Consider the following 17,380-nt stretch of genomic DNA (forward strand, 5'->3'; position numbering starts at 1 on the left):
AGCGGTTCATTTAGCATGTTTTCATCGTTATTACAATGTGTCCCGTCACGAAAACAGCTTCGACACACATTGAATTCTTGTACAGCTTCTACTGTGCATCGCAAGCCACATGATGCAAAGTAAAGTTGAGACGGCAGTAACGCAGTCCCGCTAGTGACCAGGAGATGGCAGCGCACGTCCGTCTGGATGAGCGTCGGCCACAGGTGCTGCGTGCCCCTTTGAAAAAGGTGATTCGAAGATTCACGGATGCCAAGCAAACTCTGCTGTCTCTTCAAGTAGCATTTAAAATAGTATTTATGAGCCAATCGCTGTCATAGCATGTACACAATTCTACGCGCTATGTGATATCACAGATTTCTTATTTTATTTATTTAATATTTTCTTATTTATTTGAATAAACATGCACCTGTCGGGGTCTTGGGGTGAACTGACAGAGGGCGTTATCGCACTGGCTGTCGTCATTTGCTTTTTTTCATTGAATATTCAACTATTTATAGTTCCGTCGTCATACTGGCGCAGACGCAGCTTGCCTCCTACACGTCTTCTAAATTTAACACGAGCCGGTCAGACCCTGCTCGCAACTTGCAAGGTAGCCAAGAAGAACATTTCCTCCCCGTTGTACTCGGAACGCGATGCAGCGTGAGTTGATCGAACTCGACTTTCAATGCGCATCACTAAAAAGATCACGTCAAATAAAATGCCAGCGAACACAAGAAATGTTCTCATTTTATTTACACTCGTCGATGATGTTCGAAACAGTTGTGTAAGTGAAGGCTACTCGCACAAATCGTGCATTGATATTTTTGTATGTGGTGTTAGTAGTGCAACGGTTCCAGGTGGGGTTTGTTCGTTCGTTCGTTGTCGTAAGTGCGCTTAAAAATGTGCAACCTGGAATTATTTGTCTCAGTATTTTCCTTCGGGGCACGCAGCCTCCGCCGAGTGCAAAGTAGCGAGCCTGCAAGTAGGTTATTCCGATTTGTCCTCACTGTTTTCTCATACAGTTCGGAGCAAATCTAAAAATAGACTCTTGCTCACGGATGTGTGACCTCATTCAGCGAGTGAAAAAAGCTGATTCAGTTTTCATCACCTCAGGTCACAAACTACACGTTATGACGTTCCTCCTCGAAATAGATTTCAAACAAGGAATATTTCTCATTTCTATGGCATAATTACTGTATCTTATGGCAGGGGGGATATGACTTAAAAATAAAAGAAAAGGGGTGATAATAGGTCAGTGGTACAGTTGCATCAAAAATGTAACAATAAATATATAAAAATCGACATATGGTAGGCTACTCTTCAAACCCAGTGGGGAAAATGTCTCCATGTCTTTTTATATAATGTCAGATTTCATTTGTCACAAAAATCCAATTACTTCTTTTAATCTTTGTTTCCCTTCAATAGGTACCAAAGAAACAAATTGGTGAATAGAGTGAAAAGAGTCTCCAGTAACATGCTTGAGTAAGTTTTTTTCCCTTCAAAACTTAATTATCAGTGCGGCTGTAGCAAAGAAACTCTAAATTATGGTTTTGTTTATACAGTACTGTATCTGTCCAGGATTATGTAATATCGAACGTGCAATTTTGATGAAATTGTTATCTGGGTTACGGGGGAGACCACAAAGTATGGACGGCCGTTCTTTCCTCCCTTGGTTCCTCCGCTGGGACATCGAGGTGTTCCCAGGACGGCTTTTTCCACATCGTGCTTACATTAGTGTCCGACATGTTCCCCGAGGCCTCAGATGGTGTTTTTGGAAGCTCCCCAGGCATCCGAAACAGATGCCCAAGCAAGCCTGGCTCCTCTGAACGTGGTGGACGAACAGCGGCGATGCTGCGATTCTCTCCCAAATGACGAAAAGGTCAGGCCAGGCTCCCCGCAGAGGCAGAATGACGAACAATGAGCAAAATTATGCTTTCGTTATTAGTGAGGTTTCCGGGGATTTCTCAACTTTCCATAGCTTTCGTCTGACATTCTTCTTCTGACTGCAAACTAGGGGAGGGAACCTCACGAGACGAGACGATATGTGATACAAGGCTCACGATAACGATTATCTCACAATATGACGATATATTGGTCAGGTAATAAATCCATGATAATCTACACTAAAACTACTCAAGACATAAACTGATGTTTTTTCAATGAGAATTATTATTATTTTTTTTGTACCATCAATGCAACACAATATTAAAACTGGTGTCTTCTTCACAGTGAGTACTTTAGTGTATTTTATTATTATTTTTTAACAAATACAAACATCTTCTTATCAGAGCCCACTTTCTGTGAACACATTTGTGTATTTCTTAAACACTCCTGTCAGTCAACATGTCCGTCAGTCACGTAGTCATTTGTTTCAGTTTATAAACTGTGACACAATCTTTTTGTGTAACACTAAAAAAATTAACTACATTATTACAATTAGTAATATCCCTCAAAAATTGCGTGCTTCAAAAAGTCGAAACGTAAAATATGTTTTAAAAATGTTAAAATTGAAGATATAGTGCACATTTTTCATAGAAGCGAATGCAAAACTGAGTCAGTTGCTGGACAGATGAACGTCTTGCACAAGTAAAAGTAAGCTAATGAGTCTTCTTCTCCTGAAGACTTGCGTCCATTTCCCCACCACTCTTATGAGGCGCTCCCCCTAGTGGCCCACCAAATAATTGCTCATAGTGGCTGCATGTTAACCACAAATATCGCGATACTTGCGTAGGCGTATCGATAATCTATCGGGAGACAAAGTATCAGAATTTATCGCAATATCCATATATCGTCACATTGCTACTTCAAACTGTTTGCAGCCACTCAAGTTCGGTTTGCTGCTGTTATTTCAAGAGGCAAAAACAGCATGAACTCCACAAAAGCGTCATAATTCTCCGCGATGACTCGTCGATCAGCTCATAGTTTATTTTGCTCATCCTTAACCTTTGCAGTGGTCTGCAATTTCAGTTTGAAAAAATATACAGTGCATTTTGGTCCTGTTTGTTGTTTTGGTTCTCGTTTGATCACTTGAGTGGTCTTTCTGAAGGTGTCAACATTCTGCAGTCAAGTAACATGCGCCTCCAGTGGACACATTTTCACATGACACTGGAAAAACACCACTCCTACTTTCATGAAAGCCTTCCGTGATGACCTCTCAGCCGTCTTTCCATTTCACAACATTTAATATTCTTACATTCGACTTGTTCTTGGCAGGTTCACGCTCGCAGATGTCTGCACTGCTCAGATGGCTTGAGGGGGCAGGTACCATCTGAGCTGTGTCGGAGAGAGAGAGAGTCATTTTAACAGCACTCTCCACTTTGCCCGACACATAATTTCCTAGTACCAATGAATGTGCTAATGAGACAAAATGTTTTTTTTTTTTTTTTTTTTCCGATAGAACAAATCTTGGCAGGCGTCTGTGAATTATTCACTGGACCTGATAAGTTTGCATAGAAGCACCAAACAGAATTCGCAAACACGGCATGATGCATAACGTCCCCTGCTGTGCGCTGCATGTTCACTCTTATTATAATCTTAAAGTTGGCATCAGGCATGTTGGTGTTTTTTTTTTTTTTTTTTTAAAGACACTATCGGGCAATGCAGCACTTTAAGATCGACCGTAAGAAGTGTGAGTGAACCTATTGACACAAATTCCCGTCACATAATGTACTTTGCATTTAGCTTCTTCTTCTTTTTTTCTTTTTTTTTCACAGCGAAGGTGATGAATGACACATTCTCGCTGTGGATTTGTTCCCTGCGTCTGTGGGCCATCTTTGACTGGCCGTGACAGTGTGAAGGCAGTCTTTATATCACTGCACAATTTGCAGTAACAATAGATGGGGGGGGGGGGGGGGGGATTGCCTGGGTGTTTTGTGTGTGTAGTGTGACAAAGTGATCGATGCCAACAATCGTTTTTGTTTTTATCAACTTGGCCGCACGAAATTCGCACGTAGGTGTGTACAGGTGTGCTATTGAAATAGAGGATGTTAAAAAAAAAAAAAGAATGGGACAGTTGGCAATCGGTGTTAACTCATTGATTAATCACACGACCGCAAATTATCCTTTAGCTTGACATTTACGAAATGTTTGCGTATGACATTCAGAATATTTGTGTATGTTATTTTTTTTTTTCATTTTAAATGATCAAAGTCATGAACTGATTAGAAAAAGAGGAGGATGAGAGTGTGCAATGGATCAAAAATGTTGAAGACGTCCTCATAACATTAAATGCTGAAAGAATGAACATATAACAGGTGCGCTTCAAATTTGGCGGGCAAAAAAAGTTGATTAAAAAAAATCATTTTTAATGATGTGATTAATCAAAATGCTAAGATGTGATGAATCTGATGAAAACATGACAAATCTAGAATACACATTACAATAGTTTTCCAGAGTTAAAAAAAATAATCACACTTCACAATATGAACAATTATGATTATCGAGTAATGATGATGTTTTAAAGGGATACTTGACTCATTGAACAATTTCCAGCAGAGAAAAGTTACTATTTTGTCCAGAATAAATTTGCTAACTTCATTATTTTTCATGTAGGCCTACAATTAATACCTTTTAAAAATTATTTTTTCTACTTGCTGTCGATTGATGATGACATCACCTGTGCTGAGGAAGCAGGTGACGACCAATCATGGCTCACCTGTTTTCTGGGTTTGGTCAGCAAACCGAGCCGTGATTGGTCGTTACCTGCTTCCTCAGCACAGGTGATGTCATCATCAATCGACAGCAAGTGGAAAAATGACTTTTTAAAGGTACGAATTGTACATGAAAAATAATAAAGTTACCACATGGACAAAATATTCACTGTTTACTGCTGAAAATGGCTCAATGAGTCAAGTATCCCTTTGTGCATTTGAGCAGATTTTCTCTTGTCTTATATAATATAGTACAAAGTCCTGCAGTGATGTTGTTGACATAATGTTATAAATATGGAGGAAATTTAGACAAATGGTTTTGGAAGTGGATTTCTGTAGTTTGGCAGCTCTTCTGTGGGCTTCTACTCGCTGCCCCCCCTTTGATTTCTCTTTTATTTAACTTATTTTTTTACCTTGTTTACATTTCAGAATGTGAGTGTTTCTTCTCCAGTCTAAAAATTGGCATGGATGCACGATGCACAGTTGGTAGCGGCTGAGAATCGTCTTTTAGCACTTAACAGCTCTCCGAGTGTGACTGAACATTGTCCTGTCAGTTGAGGACGAAGAGCCGACCGGGTATGTCGTGTCGGGACAGAACGTTGAGCAAAGAGGAAATGATGTCACATGGTTCTTGCGTCTTTTATTGCGGGAAACCGAGCCGCTAATTTTGTGCATAGCCCTTGCTTTTGTTTGTTGTGATTAGTTTACCATTAGGTTACTACTTACCAGCTAGCGGCACCACGCCGCTGCTCAGTGAATATTTATTTTGTTTAGTTATGATGCTTTATAATAAGTGACTACATGGCCGATTAAAATTAAGCACTGCTAGCAGAGCCCCATCGGAGTCTCGTGGATGTCAAGAGACATCTCAGCTATATTTGGCTGCTATGTTCCCTTCTCAGAGATAAGTTCGAGGTCTGGACTTGACATTTCTCTTAGACTGGGGGAAAAAAAAAAAAAAAAAAAAAAAAAGGGTTTGGGTCAGTGAGTTTTGAAAGGAGGCGGAGCATTGTTGATGCCCAGAGGACGTGTTGCTCTCTGTTCTATGCAGGCTTTTTTGTTCCCTTTGTCTGCACTGCGCAAGGTTTAGATGATGGCAGGAAGTAACAATTACAGTATATGTACTCAGACACAACATGGTGTTTAGGAAGAAATGCACTGGAATCGTCCCATACTGTTTTCAAATGGTAAAACTGTGAATGTTTTTTTTTTTCTCATATACATCAACATGACAGTCATGTGGTCCGTCGTTTGGCAAATGATTACACGCCTGGAAGGTTTTTTTTGTTTTGTTTTGTTTTTTTGCAGCATGCTGTCAGTCCATGGATAGAAATCATGCTGCTGTCACAAGTTGAGGGCGGGAATGTGCAGCATATTAATATGAGATGTCCAAAAAATCATTTCACAGCTCGGATGACAGAAAGTGTCAAACTCGCTGAATGTTTGCATCGTTACCAACATTCATGAATTGTTATGAAAGGAATTGAAAAGTCTTAACTTTGCTATGTTTGGGTTTAAGGAGCAAGTACACAAGCATGGAAATCCAAAATGTATTTGTTGGGTCATGAAAAATCAATTCCATTCGCACCTTTATTCGCTTTTGTTTGTCTTGGCCGCTAAGCCTGAATTTTTTTCAGTCCTGAAATCAACACCATGATGATGCTCGTAAATATTCAAATCATTTTGAATCTCACATCCTCATCCAGCATCGCATGCCGGGTGGAAAAAAGTCGGCGCCGTTCTCGCGACGTAGCGGTTTGGGCTGCGGCTGTTGATTCCAAAAGGAGGAAGCGATGAGGCATGTGGGAGGAAAAGCTTCTCCCTCTGTCGAGGAAGGAGGAGAAGGTAGTGAAGGAAGTCAGAGGTTCGAGTACAGGGGAGGATGGGCAAGTGGCACAACCACACTTTGAGCAGACCCTTCATTAAAAAGAAAGAAATAAAGTATTAAAGTAAAAAGGAATGTTTACTTTTTACAAACAAACAAAAAATAATCATCATAATCATCATAATTAAAAAAAAAAACTGGGATGCGGGGGATTCTGGAAAAACGTAAGAAAAAAACAAAATGTGCAAACATATTGTTTAAAAAAAAAAAAGATCTACGAATATGCTGTAGTTTTAGGTTGTAATATTACCAGTCACCACTAGATGGCAGGCAGGTCTTAATTGCGCTTACTTACACCGTCTCTTTTACTGCCCTATACTTACTAACTAACGTTGGTAGGCCTAATTTTTTTGCGGATTTGGAATGATATAGAAGACAAACGTAGTAGTTTAATAATATTAACGTTTTGAATGAGGTGATTTTTGTGGAGGAAGAAAAAGTGTACAAAATGAGTCCTTTCATGGTTTCTTGTTAAGCTGTTTTATCATGTGCCGCCCTTGAATGATTTTTTTTTTTTTAATGCAAGAGAGCTCTTTTTACTTTGTTGTTTTATACAGTACATACATTGAAAATAGTATTATACAAAATAAAATATATTGACATGTATTTTGCCCATATGCACACATTTAGTCCATCCATCCATCCATTTTCTTGACCGCTTATTCCTCACAAGGGTCGCGGGGGGTGCTGGAGCCTATCTCAGCTGGCTTTGGGCAGTAGGCGGGGCACACCCCGGACTGGTCGCCAGCCAATCGCAGCACATTTAGTCCATATTTAAAATAGTAGAATTGTCTGGTTAGGAAGTTCTATTTGGATCCCCAGCAAGCACTGTTGAAAAAAAATGACTGCGTTTAAGTTGCTCAATTATTCTCTTGAGTCAGCAGTGAGCTATCTGATAGGACATTCCACACATCCATTTTGTTTTCACATCTTGTTCAAATGTTGAGTAATGCATTACTCACGTCTTTAAAAGGCCTATTGTGTGTCTTCAGTATTTCAAACAACATTTGTTGTCATGGGCCGGCCAAAATGAGTGATTCAATCATTTCTTGCTTACTGTCGAAGTGATTATTTCACTTTGTCCCCCCTTTTGGTTGATCTTATTTCCCTCCCATTCTCGCTGTCAATCAACATGTGTTTTGAGTGAAGTCCATCCTGCTGAAGTCGGTCAATGTGGTGCAATCATTGAAGGCGATGAATGAATGAGTTATGCTTCAGAAGCCTTCGTATGACCAACCTGATTATCACCCGTCGCCGGGTGGGGTCTTCTTCCCTGATAGCCTAAACAGACGAACCTCCGACTTCACAAGCCCGTCAGTCCTCCATCATCCTCCGAACTCGCACCTCTTTTCACACTGCGTTATGCCAAAAAAACAAGAAGTCTTTGTAGTTACCTTTCATCCGCGGACGACCGCCGCCGCATTCCGGACATCTCGTGAGTTATGGCGTTCCGGCTGATTGTGACCGATGCCCCCTCCGTGTTTTGCGTCAAATGTGCAGAACGAACTGATCCGGGAGTCACACGGGGATTGGACACACAAGGTTGGATATTGAAGAAGTTAGTGACCCACCTGTTTCCAAAATAGACTTTTAGCGCTCTTTGAGAAGTAAAATATGTATTTGTATGTTTAGTCACATGAAAGTGGAGTTGGGCTCCAAATATTTGTGTTTTTAATGGCTGAATTGACAAACCTTGTTCCAGATATGGCTTTATTGGGCAGGAAACTGATTTTTTTTTTTGGGGGGGGGGGAATGCTCAGCAGCACACAAGTAAAAAGAAAAAAAAGACATTTGAAAATTGTTTTTACGTTGACACATTTGTACTTAATTGTAGCTCTGTTTGCAGCAGTGAGTGTTACATGTCAATTGTGGGTCTTATGTACTGGGTCAACCTTTAGGGTGCAATGTTGCAGAGAAATGTGTGAGTCTGCTTATCTTATTGTCACTTCCCGGTCGCAGTGATGACACTCACTGGGGGAAAAAAACACAAAGAGAACATACTGTCCTGCTTGCCTTGATTCTCGCTATTCAATGCTATCAAATTTGATTTGGGATGTCTTGCTGTTTATGGTTGGTTTTGTCTTTGTTGCTTAGCTTAACGGGTTCTTTAATTTGAATGCTCAGTGTTTGTTTCACTCTCGTGTGAATGGAACATTCCATTCCAGAAATAAAATGTCACGTTCATTAGTAAGTCTTGCATCATTCTCTTATAAACACAATCATGCATATTGTATGAATGCTAAACTGGTACGTTTTTTTGATGCTTCATTTTTGGACATTTCCAGTTTAAACTAGATGTTGGTATGACAAATTGTGAAAATTGGCTTTGGGCTCTGACATTGTTTGTTGAAGTGATCTTTTACCAGTTATTTCCTTGTGCAGTAAATTTAGCAAGTCTTTTGGCCATGCTCAGAAAACATCACACCGTAGAAGTTAAAAAGCTTTACAAGTTTTCCACTTTGGAATTGGATGACACCCGTATTAGGAAGAGTTGTTAAAGCCAAAACCGTCTATGAGATTGTCTCTTTTAAGCCACTGAATTTTAGTTTTGTGTTAGGCTATTTATTTATTTATTTATTTGATGTATTTATTTATTTAAAAAAAAAAAAACATTTTTATCCTTTCTTGTTGGGTATCGCTGACAAAATTTAGATTGGCTTTTTTTTTTTTTTTCAAAATATTCTAGGGAACCCAGAAAACCACTTGCAGTACATGCAGAATAATGAACCCAATACCTGCCAAATGTGAAAAGTTTTATCACGTGTGTGAGTCCGTCCAAATGAGAGTTGTAAGAATAAATCCCACGCTTTTGGAGTGTAACCAAAACAAAACATTCAAAGGTACTTCTGGAGGCCCTTTTCTGATTATTCACCTTTACGTTTCAGTTTGTATTTATCTTGTACTCAGAGAAGTTTCCTGCTAAGGCTTTTGTGTTGCGTTAATGATCAGAGGAAAAGCTCTTTTTTTTTTTTTTTTTTTGAGGTATTGTTGCTTGGAAGGACCTTTGAGATATGCACTGGTGGAGAAACAACTGCACCGTCAGGCTGTGCTGGCGTAAGTGGAAGTGGCCTGCACAATAAGCGTCAACTCGCCCTTCCCATAGTAAACTTGATTTCCTGCTTACAACATTTGAGGCGGACCATGTAAAGTACTGCATGAACGGAACTTTGACAAACATAAGATTGCAGTTGGTGTTTCATATAGTTCATTATTACGAATTATAAGTTTAATCACGGGCCAGAGACAAACAGATAAAAGATGTTTTCAAATGTTGTCGCCGTTTATTTTGCCACGATATGAAGATAATATGTGGATGATGAAGACTGTGGGTCAGGATGTGCCGTGGAAGAACGCTTCCGATAGGCAACCTTTTGTTTTTATGGATCCTCCAGGGAATATTTTTAAGGTCAGCCAAGCGAGCTTGACAGAATTGCAGTTCTACTTGTGTCTGTTGCGGGTGTGCCTGCATGCGGTTACATACGATGCATCTGTTTTCTTCCTGCGGTTCACTGCTGTAAGAATTCGACTTTCTCCCGATATACTGTCACGCTATCGCCACGGTAAAAGCTTGCTGTAATGAAAGCTGTCACGAAGATGAATAATTACCAGGTGATGATTGGTACAGTGTTGTTTTGACACAAAAGTTTCTTGAAAGAGTGCTGAACATCAAGTGGGCTGAATGTATGTAGGTGGAAGTTGTACAACAACAACAACAACGTGGTCAATTGGATCCAGCCGATCAATGCTTTCCAACAGAGGTGAGCACATTGATCAGTAAAAATACCAAGCGCTGCCCTCTTGTTTCCAGTGTGCTTTTGTGCTGCGACTATTTATAGAAAGCCAATGGCAACAGATGAACGCGCGGCGTCAGAGACCAATTCAAAGTTAGAAAGTAAACTGACCTCAAGTTCAGTGCACAATACGTTGACCGTTTCAAATTGCTTTGAAAATGTGCCTTTGCCATTTTGGAAGACTGCTTCAGTGGATTCAGGCTGAGACTCGCGTAGAGGAGTCAGCAGGTGATTGATGGTGCATATACATACATACATATATATATATATATATATATATATATATATATATATATATATATATATATATGTATGTATTCGGGGGGGGTCCCTCAACAACAACAAATAAATAAATAAATAAATAAATAAATAAATAATTCAAATTTTTCAGACTAATATTGCAATTGCGATTCAATTTGAGATTTTTGTATTTAACAAATATTACACTACAATTGTGAGTCAGTAATTTGATCAATATTTTAACAATGCAATGCTATAATGTCACTATTTGATTCAAAGTACGAGGCGGAGACGTCCTCTTCTATGCAAAGGGGAGGAGCTTTGACCTACATTCTTCTAATACTGCTATCACTCAAACGCCAAAGGGGGAAAAAAAAGACAAAGAAAACCGCATTGTTTTGCGATTAGATGATTGCACTTGGCCAAACCTCGATGTTGGTTTGATTTCGATTAATCGTGCAGCCCTACTTGCGGGCGAAATATGACATTTGTGGACATCGGACAGCCTATTTTAGAATGTTTGTAACTAGAGGACTACCTTATATGATCCTGGGGAACATGTTTTTGTTTTGTTTTGTTTTGGTTTTTCCGTAGTAGAACAAAGTGCAACTGCGCATGCACTACAGTAGGTGGCAGTGGTTCTCTGATTGTGCAATTAACAAAAAATAATTGAGAAGCACTGCATCCGAAGATATTTGTCAGTTCAGTTATTTGAACACGGGATTGGCTTAAAGTTAGTATCCGTGAGGTACACGGGCCCTTACGGGCCTTTGTTGATGACGCGAAGAAACATTTGTTCACTCTTAAGAGCGGAAATTGGCCTCCACTTAACGGTGATTCTAAGTTATGTTACCAAACTTGCTGGCAGCGTTTCAGAACGAAGCTGCGAACATGACTGCCTTCAAATGTTTTTGGTTTTTAATGTGATTTGATCCGACCTGTTAAGTGCCTTCTATATCGCCCTGAAAGTCCAACAGGAAATGCCACAGGATGCCAGACAGCGTAACCTAATAAAAAGTGAGCGCGGCCAAATCATTAGTGAGGAAACACTCACATAACACATCCAGATGTAAACACTAATTGGATTTCACCGCCGCATCGACAGTTGTGAGGCTTTTATGAGTCCGACCGCGAGATAAATGGAAACATGTTTTGACGCTTCCAAACCTTCCACAGGTAAAGCCGCTGACTAGCAAATGTTGACATCAGCAACCGCTGCTCACAGATGAATAGAAAATCTTCCGCCATTACGGTGACTCATGAGGAACTGATGGAAGTAAGATGGCGGCCAATGAGGTCAATCGGGAAGACGGTTCACTTCCCTCAAGTGTCACGTCAGGGCAACCACCGGGGAGAAGATCCTCGGGGGAAAAAGTGGGCGGGGCTCTTACGTCAGGGCTTGCTGGCGGCCTTCGCCTGGGAGGAACATCCCCCCCGAACTACCCCCCCTCCCCCGAGTGATGTGATGAAACTGTGCATCCCCACACAGGAAGTCAGAAACAGACCAACTTCATCCATCTTTTGATATTTGGTCACCGGGCCGTCTCTCTCTCGTGTGAGTTTGGAAGTTCAGAGAACAATTCGACACTCGCTCCCTCCCTCGCACAAATCGATGGGACGCTCGGAGAAGAGAGCAACACATCTTCTTAGCCGGATCCCATTTCTATGGAGTGGTGTTTGTCCACCTCATTTATTTCTTGCAACACTTGTCGCTCTCTCGACTGCCTCCCTGCTGGGTTTCATCACTTTCGCAAGGCTGCGCTGATGAAGACGCCGCGCAAGTCGGGTGTCGACTTGGGACGGCTGCCGTTAACTGCGGCGTGAGAGAGAGAGAGAGAAGCTTCATTTGGAAGGAACGTTCTGAGAAAATGTTGTCAATATGGAAGCGGTTTATACCTTTTAATTTAATTAAAAAACAAAAAGTTATCCAATTAATCATTGTATTACCACAGATTAATCACACTATTAATTTCGACCGCAGATGATCCTTTTATTTTTAGTTGACAGCGGATGGTTACGTTCAAGGTAGCTGTTGGAGTTTGAGCAATAAACAGAACTACATGCATTAAAGTAAAACATTTCATAAATGTTTACATGTGCCATAGGTCATTTTTCCCCATTTTAAATTATGCAAATAATTAATTGATTAGAAAAATCAGGATGAGCGTGTGCAGTGGATCAAAATTTTTGAAGACGTCCTCATAACATTAAATGTCGAAAAAATTAACACATAACAGGTGCGCTTCAAATTTAGCCGGCAAAATATGTTGGGGAAAAAAACAACCTTTTAAGTCAGTGATTAATCATGATTAATCAAAATTCTAAGATGTGATTAATCTGATTAAAACATTTAATCACTTGACAGCTCTAGTTTGAACTTAGATCGTTGCATTCTATTAGTTGACCACGAGATGGCACTAAATTCTACACACTGTCACTTCAAAAATCAAACTGGGTGCATTGTTGGAAATAATCATTTTGTGATTGATTGAATGACTAATTTCAATAGGCTGGCAATTCTGCATGGTTCGAATGGAAATGTTTTGTGCAACTTCACAGCTGTAGTTTTTTTTAAAAAAAAAACAATGTGGTGGCTCTTACGTTAGTTTTTGTTTTTTACTGCATTTTTCCATAAAGCAGTTCAAATTTACAGTATCAGACGTGTTGTTATGAAAAGTTTGTTTTCAAGATTCATTATGAGTCATAACAGTTTCCACATATAGCCCAAATTATAACTTCCTCGTGATCGCAATGCTTTTTTTAAATTTTTTTTTTTAATACACGCTTTCTTGAGTCCAGGCTGCATATAATTGGTCGAATACGCACGCACGCACGCACGCACGCACGCACGCAGTGGCAGGACAGCGAGTGACAGACATGCTGACTTTCACACTTAAATGCTTTAATAGGACTAAAGTAGACAAAGGCCACGGGTGACGCAGGCGGAGCTAAAACGGTCTCGCCACATTGCCGCTTTGCTGCGCCCCCGGCAATCGGACGCAACTATTTGCAATCCACAATCCCTCATCAGCCGCAGGAAGCGCGTCCCAAATAAGCATTTTGAGCTTAATCACTACTAACATTTATTTCAAGTTCATGCCAGGAACTGACCTATTGCCTCTAATTTATAGACGTAACATTAAAAAGCAGAACGCGTCGAAAACAACAATGTGCAATTGGAGCTTTCTAATTTTAACTCGAGCCGGGACTGCTTTCGCTCTCGCTCTCGTAAAAATAGGTTCTCCGTTCTCATATTATTCGTGTGATGGACTCACTTCCTCTTTTGAGAAACTATTTGTGGCCTTTGTGGAGGTCAGCTTCTGCGGCTGCAGGCAACAATCTCTGCTTGCACCGACAGATGCCGCGACAGATGGCGTTCCGCGTCTTGAGCCATCTTTACCTTGGACTTGACCACTCGTTAGCTCTCACACGATCTTATCCACTGCGAAGGCCAAACACTAACTTATTCACCAAAGCAACCCAATTAGCTCCTGGCTGTTTGACTATTGAGTCTTGTGTTCTATTGCTATAAAAACATGGAACCTACCAAAAGAAAGATTAGAAAAAAATAGATTTTTTTCAGAAATTGTTTCATCATGATTCACAAATCGTTTTAAAATAGTGTGGAAAAGAGCCTTTTGCAACATGGCCCTGGGTGATCTCTTATACTCTGCTGCCACCTGCTGGCCGTTTGTGTAATTACTACCATTGCTTCGACTGTTCTCTGCAGTTCAGAGGCTGCATCAAAACCTTCCGCATGCTCTAGCATAAAAAAAACCCAAAAAAAAAACGTATAAATACGTCTTTGGGACACATGAAACATTTAAAATACAACATATTGATACGTTTTTGGGAGCGGATGAATTAATGAAGATAAGGAGCATGTGCAACCTACAGTTTGTAAGTTGTTTTTTTTTTAATTCTGAAAAAGTTCTTATCTCACGAGTTGTCTCAGAAGCAGGTAATTAACGTCCGTTGCGCAATCCCTTCTTGACTTCCTTGGCTGTGCTGTGATGAAAGGATGAAGGGGTTAAATGTTTGCCCAGCTGAAATAACATCGTAAAAAGTCCTCGTGCGAGTGCGTCTGCAGCCACTCGTCAGAGCTGGGGCGCCTAAAAATATCTTTTTCTGGCTGGGGGACAGGTCAAATTATGAAGGAAGATGAAAAATGTAAATGCGCAGGCTGCTTGGCCACAAAGCGGTCAGATTGGATTGGACTTTTGTGGGAGGGAGTCACTTTAGATCAACAATGGACGCTGGCTACTTTTGGGAGACGTATTAATAGAAGGCTCGTGAAATTGTGTATTTTCTCAGGGTTTGGCTTCTGAAAATGAGTCATGTGTTTGCATTTTCTCATCGTTCCACGGGCTGTTGCGCGGAGGTGGTGCAAACCGTGAGAGATGCTCTTGACACGCTTTACGTAATTGCCGTCGTGCTGTTACGGCATCTTCCACTTGGCAAGTTGCAAGCGCGCTTCACGACACCGCACACGTACGGAGAGTGAGCCGACCGACACGCACTCATCAAATGTTTATGTTTATGTTTCGGTGTCCACCACTTGAACAACCTCACGTTGGCTGTTTGTCATAGAAAGTTGCTTCGAAGGCTGATGCGCACTGCAGTGCCCAATTCTCATCACTAGATGAGAATTGAATGAGAATTATTTTTTTTTTCCGCATTGATTCCACTTTGAGGCATGAAAATGGACCATCATTGGACCCTTTCTTGAAAAAGTGTGATCACGAGTCGTAAAGGATCAAGCAGTGCAGAAGCAAGTAATTCATGTCGATCTGCTCCTCAATTGGGGTTTGACTTGACGCGGCGAGATGTTGACATGTCGTCTTCTAGGGGTGTTAAAAAAAAAAAATCGATTCGGCAATATATCGCGATACTACATTGCGCAATTCTCGAATCGATTCAATAATAGGCAAAATCGATTTTTTTTTTTTTTTTTTTTTTTTAGGATTCACACCTTAAGCATGGAAGAATGTTATATGAACGGAACATTAAGCCTTAATATTTTATTTTAATGCTGTTTAAACATGAAACAGATTACAACCTCTATAAGACTGAAATTTCAGATAAATAAATAATACATTTTCATATCAATCTTACACTCGACAAGCTTACTGATTAGTATTTTCTAAATTTGAATGAAAAAAAATCGCAACAATTGACTTATAAATTCGTATCGGGATTAATCGGTATCGAATCGAATCGTGACCTGTGAATCGTGATACGAATCGAATCGTCAGGTACGAGGCAATTCACACCCCTATCGTCTTCTAGGGGTGTTAAAAAAAAATCGATTCGGCAATATATCGCGATACTACATCGCGCAATTCTCGAATCGATTCAATAGGCGGCTCAATCGATTTTTAAACTTCCATTTTTAACGGAAAATTATTCAACAAAACGTCTAAATTTCACACCTTAAGCATGGAAGAATTATATGAGCGGAACATTGAGGCCTTAATATTTTATTTGAATGCTGTTCAAGTTTCCGATCAATAAATAATACATTTTCATACAAATCTTACACTCTACAAGTTTACTGATTTCTAAATTTGAATGAAAAAAATCGCAACAATCGACTTAAAAATTCGTATCGGGATGAATCGGATCGAATCGTCAGGTACTCGGCAATTCACACCCCGAATAAGTCTACCAATAAGCGTAAAAAAAAAAAAAAAAACATTCTTCCTTTTTTGGCAAGTGGAAGAAGAGAGCGAAACCTCACATGGGTCGTTTTTGACACATTTTGCTTTCCTTGTGTTTCCACGACCAGAAGCTTTACTTGTCAACTGGTGTGCTCCAAATCAAGTGAACAAAAGGTGGGAAAGCTCCTTGCCTTTGTTTTTGATGGCAGTCGGACATATTTAAATATAGAGCCTGCATTTTGTTGTGGTTGTGAATCACATGAAAGAAGCACTTTTATGAATCATCTGACAACTACATCAATGTAAAAAAAAAAAAAAGAAGAAAAAAAAAGGAAGGGAGCCTTTTTGCTCGTCCACCTGAGAGAAGAAAATGAAGACGCAAATGTCGTTGCGGGGGAGGGATGAAGCGTCCATCTGCAGAAGAGGGAGTCAGGAGACTTGATTGCCTTGTGGCAGGAGCTGCACAACACAGCTGCTGTTTGCTGTGGTATTTTGAAACGCATCAATGCTGCTCCAATCCCCGCGCCTCGCCTGACCTATTTTTAGCCGGGGCGGCCTATTGTTCTATTTCTGTCACCTGTGGGCCACGCAGTTGTTGATTCGCATGCAAATGAAGCTCGCCGCCTCCCCGGCTCGCATTCGCAGGACAGCTTTGCGGTTGCAGGTTCCAATCCGACGACGAAGTCAAGGCAGCGCGTTCGCGTTCGCGTTCGCGTTTGGGTGGCGGCGGAGTGAGCAGGAAGGAGGAAGGAAGGAGGCGGAGGAAAAGCGGCTGCGGGGCGGCTGAGCTCTCTCGGTGACGACGTGCGATGCGAGCCGAGCGCTAAGTGAAGTAATGCTGCAGACGATTTACGAGGGCGAGTCAAGTTTGTCCACAACTGACGAACAGCCGCTGCTCGACCGCTGCGGGATGCACAACGTCAACGGCGCAGGTGATCGATCAACGAGTCAGCTTTTCCTTCTTGTCTTTTTTTTTTCTCTTTTTTTTCTTCTTTCCTTTCCTGCTGAACTGAACTGAATTTTCTCTCTCCCGCTCGCTCGCTCGCTCTTTGACTCTCAACTCTGCACGATCTCAGATTGTCTCTCTTTCCCCGTGCAAACAACAACAACAACAACAACTGTCAGCCGGGCTTCCGTTGCTCGGATCAGGCGCTTCTTCCCCAATCGAGGTATTTT

General features: G+C 40.8%; 1 protein-coding gene across 4 annotated transcripts in view; it reads left to right on the plus strand.

The window, feature by feature from the left end:
- The first annotated feature begins 584 nt into the window (after positions 1–584).
- Positions 585–17,380, plus strand: part of hdac9b (histone deacetylase 9b) — a 37,449-nt gene continuing 20,653 nt past the window's right edge. The window contains exons 1-2 of one of the 4 annotated variants that reach the window (XM_077525822.1): positions 585–639; positions 1,405–1,461. In XM_077525822.1, the coding sequence (XP_077381948.1) occupies position 1,461 (1 nt within the window). In that variant the 5' untranslated portion in view covers positions 585–639; positions 1,405–1,460. Of the gene's footprint in view, positions 640–1,404; positions 1,462–16,611; positions 17,137–17,280; positions 17,374–17,380 lie in introns of those variants that run through there. The other 3 variants (XM_077525820.1, XM_077525819.1, XM_077525821.1) reach the window with 3 other exon arrangements.

This window comes from Festucalex cinctus, chromosome 7 (assembly GCF_051991245.1).
Source record: "Festucalex cinctus isolate MCC-2025b chromosome 7, RoL_Fcin_1.0, whole genome shotgun sequence".
Classification (NCBI taxonomy): Eukaryota; Metazoa; Chordata; class Actinopteri; order Syngnathiformes; family Syngnathidae; genus Festucalex; species Festucalex cinctus.